The sequence below is a fragment of the Vespa velutina genome, chromosome 2 (genome assembly GCF_912470025.1).
Source record: "Vespa velutina chromosome 2, iVesVel2.1, whole genome shotgun sequence".
Taxonomy (NCBI): Eukaryota; Metazoa; Arthropoda; class Insecta; order Hymenoptera; family Vespidae; genus Vespa; species Vespa velutina.
This window is the reverse complement of record NC_062189.1, coordinates 14,317,547-14,320,046: the sequence shown is the minus strand read 5'-3', so window position 1 is coordinate 14,320,046 and position 2,500 is coordinate 14,317,547. Positions and strand designations below refer to the sequence as shown.

Genomic DNA, 2,500 nt, shown 5'->3' with positions numbered 1-2,500 from the left:
GGTACACGCGCGCACGTTCTTCAAAGACCGTTATTCACACGTAAGGGCGATTATCCTCCTAACTTTGGTCTCTATTGACCGACCGGACGATTCGTATAGGTAACGACGTGGCTTTCCTACGAATGCTTGACCATCGCTATCTCTATTAGACATATACCTGAACGCGAGCGTAGTAACAAATGGACACTTTCAAGATTAGAAATTACTTTTCACGCTTCGGTATTATTTGTATACGATCTATCCGATATATTTATCTCCTTTTCAAGATGAAATAATGGACTAAGTACTTTGTTATAAACAAAGAAGAAAAAAAAACAAAAGAGAGGAAAAAAAAATTTATCTTTTTTCTTTATTAAAAGATAAGAAAGTATTACGTATAAATTAAGTTGAATCGTTATTACACGTTATTCATATTATGTATATAGTAACAAGTTATGCGCGAAGTATTTCTTCACAGATTAATTTACTTATCGTGATCTATTTCTGACGATTTCGTGGATCTTTGCACCATTAAAAAGAAGTCACATAAAATTTGACGTTGCATTTAACCAAGACTAGCTTGAAAGTATTCCGAAATTGTCCTAACTTCGAGAAAATGTATAAAAGGAAGTATAAATGAAATTTTTTTTTGAGCGTAGATAAACGTTCTGAAAGCAAGAATACAGAATAGTTTTTCACTCGGATATAAAGCTTTAAGAGGACGTAGTATACGAGAGTTTAAGGCTGTTTGATTATGCGTCAAGTGTCATCGTGTAGTCGTTGAATCTTTTGAGACATTTAAAAATTTTTCATAACAACGTGATTTCATCGCGAGCAAAAGAAATTAAAATTTGTCTTCTTTTACTTGACTAAATGGCAAGGAAAATGAAGATAAAATGATAACGTAGAACATACGAGTTTCAACGTCGTCGTAGGTATTGGTGTTCAAAGCGTCAGCCTTCTGGTACACGACTTGTACGCGGTCTTAAATAAGATTTATCGTTGCCGGTAAATTTTAAATTAACCGCGGCCAAGTAAAGTGCGTTCGAAATGGAACCGGCTCCGTTGCTCCGTTACTCGTGGTAAATACTCATTTATTAATGAGTCCTTCCAAGTGAGCGAGTGTACTATGGTACGAAGAAGCTAGTCGAGTGTCAGTTGGTACGTTCAAGCAATATTATTTTCTTTTCTGTTTCAGGAGAACGTACGGAAGCCATGCAACGTGACGCCGGATACATCTCTTCCGGAAATGACGTCAACCACTGGTCCGGGCTTTTATTTCCGTTATCATGGTTTTTAATATTAGCGTGAATGAAACAGCCGATTTTTTATCGCAATAGTCCGAAACTCAAAGTATTCTCTATTCATAATATCTCTTTCTATTACTTTAAAAATTTTTTATATTTTCACGTAAGTAGTACCTAAAAAACAAAAAGACTAAGAAAGCTTACATCTTATGAGAAAGGGAGAGTAGAGGTGCGTTTTGATAAGTTTCATAAGATTATTGCTATTTTTTTTCTTTTTTTTTTTTTTTTTTTTTTTTTTTGTGAGGAACACAAAGAAAATGAGAGCGTCTTGTCGTTCGCGTTTAAGTTAGTAATTTATACACGATCCTTTTTCTTTACAGCGAAGCATACACTTTTTGTGCTAACTTATTACCTACGAAGGTAATATCATTTTTTTCTTTGCACATTTTACGACGTTAAACACATGGAAACATGCGAGAAAATATTTAGATATGCACATGCACACGTATATTATTCGACCATTTAACTTCTCGTTCGTTTCTCGTTAATCGGACCTACTTTAATTATTTCCGCTTAGATACGTATTATCATTAATTTAGTTAGCCGTTTAAGAGTCTACTTTTTAAAGTTCAAAAGAAACTTCGATCGATCAATGATCGAAAACTCAGGCATTTCATTGAAGAAATAGAGTACGGATTTTTTTCTTTTCTTTTTTCTTTTTTTTCTTCTTTTTTTTTTTTTTTTTCTTGTAAGGACGACGACGATAAAATGCTGAAGCGATGGAGGGGTGGGGGTAGAAAGGGCTACGCTTGACTCGCATTAAATCTTTTTCATCGTTAACTTATTTTTTTCGCAAATAATTTAGAAAGCGAGCAAGTCACGATACTTCATTTCGTTCACGACGTGCGAAGCCATTCGTGTCCTTTGGCCGTTCTTCTTTTTCTTTTTCGCTCTCTTGTGAGTACGCGATGGCATCTCTTTAAATGACGCTTTTAGGACCAGTAAGATTAAAGTGAGCAAGATGCGTCAAAGGACGCGGAAATAATTTGATATCGTGTATCGTAGCCCGGTTCATCCTTCAGATACATTCTTTCTTTTTTTTTTTTTTTTCTTTTTTGATTTCCTCTTTTTGTAGGACATGCATACTTTTTGATTCAGACCAGAAATTCTGAATATAGTGGAAACGTTTTTTACGAAAAGTGCAAGGTAGACGCCTCGTTTCAACGTTTCATCACCGGGAGAGAAATCTAGAAGTTGATCTCACACGCTTTACA

General features: G+C 35.0%; 1 protein-coding gene across 26 annotated transcripts in view; it reads left to right on the top strand.

Annotated features, from left to right (window-relative positions):
* The window catches only part of LOC124957951, a 112,294-nt gene that overhangs the window by 52,919 nt on the left and 56,875 nt on the right, over positions 1 to 2,500 (top strand). For 24 of the 26 annotated variants that reach the window (XR_007103783.1, XR_007103794.1, XR_007103796.1 and 21 more), the window contains one exon: positions 1,178 to 1,244. The exons of 1 other annotated variant lie outside the window; for it this stretch is intronic. Coding sequence is in view for 5 of the 25 variants with exons in the window: in XM_047515553.1 (XP_047371509.1) it covers positions 1,178 to 1,244 (67 nt within the window). In the remaining 20 variants the exon portion in view is untranslated. Of the gene's footprint in view, positions 1 to 1,177 lie in introns of all 26 variants that reach the window. One more of the 26 variants, XM_047515554.1, reaches the window with a different exon arrangement.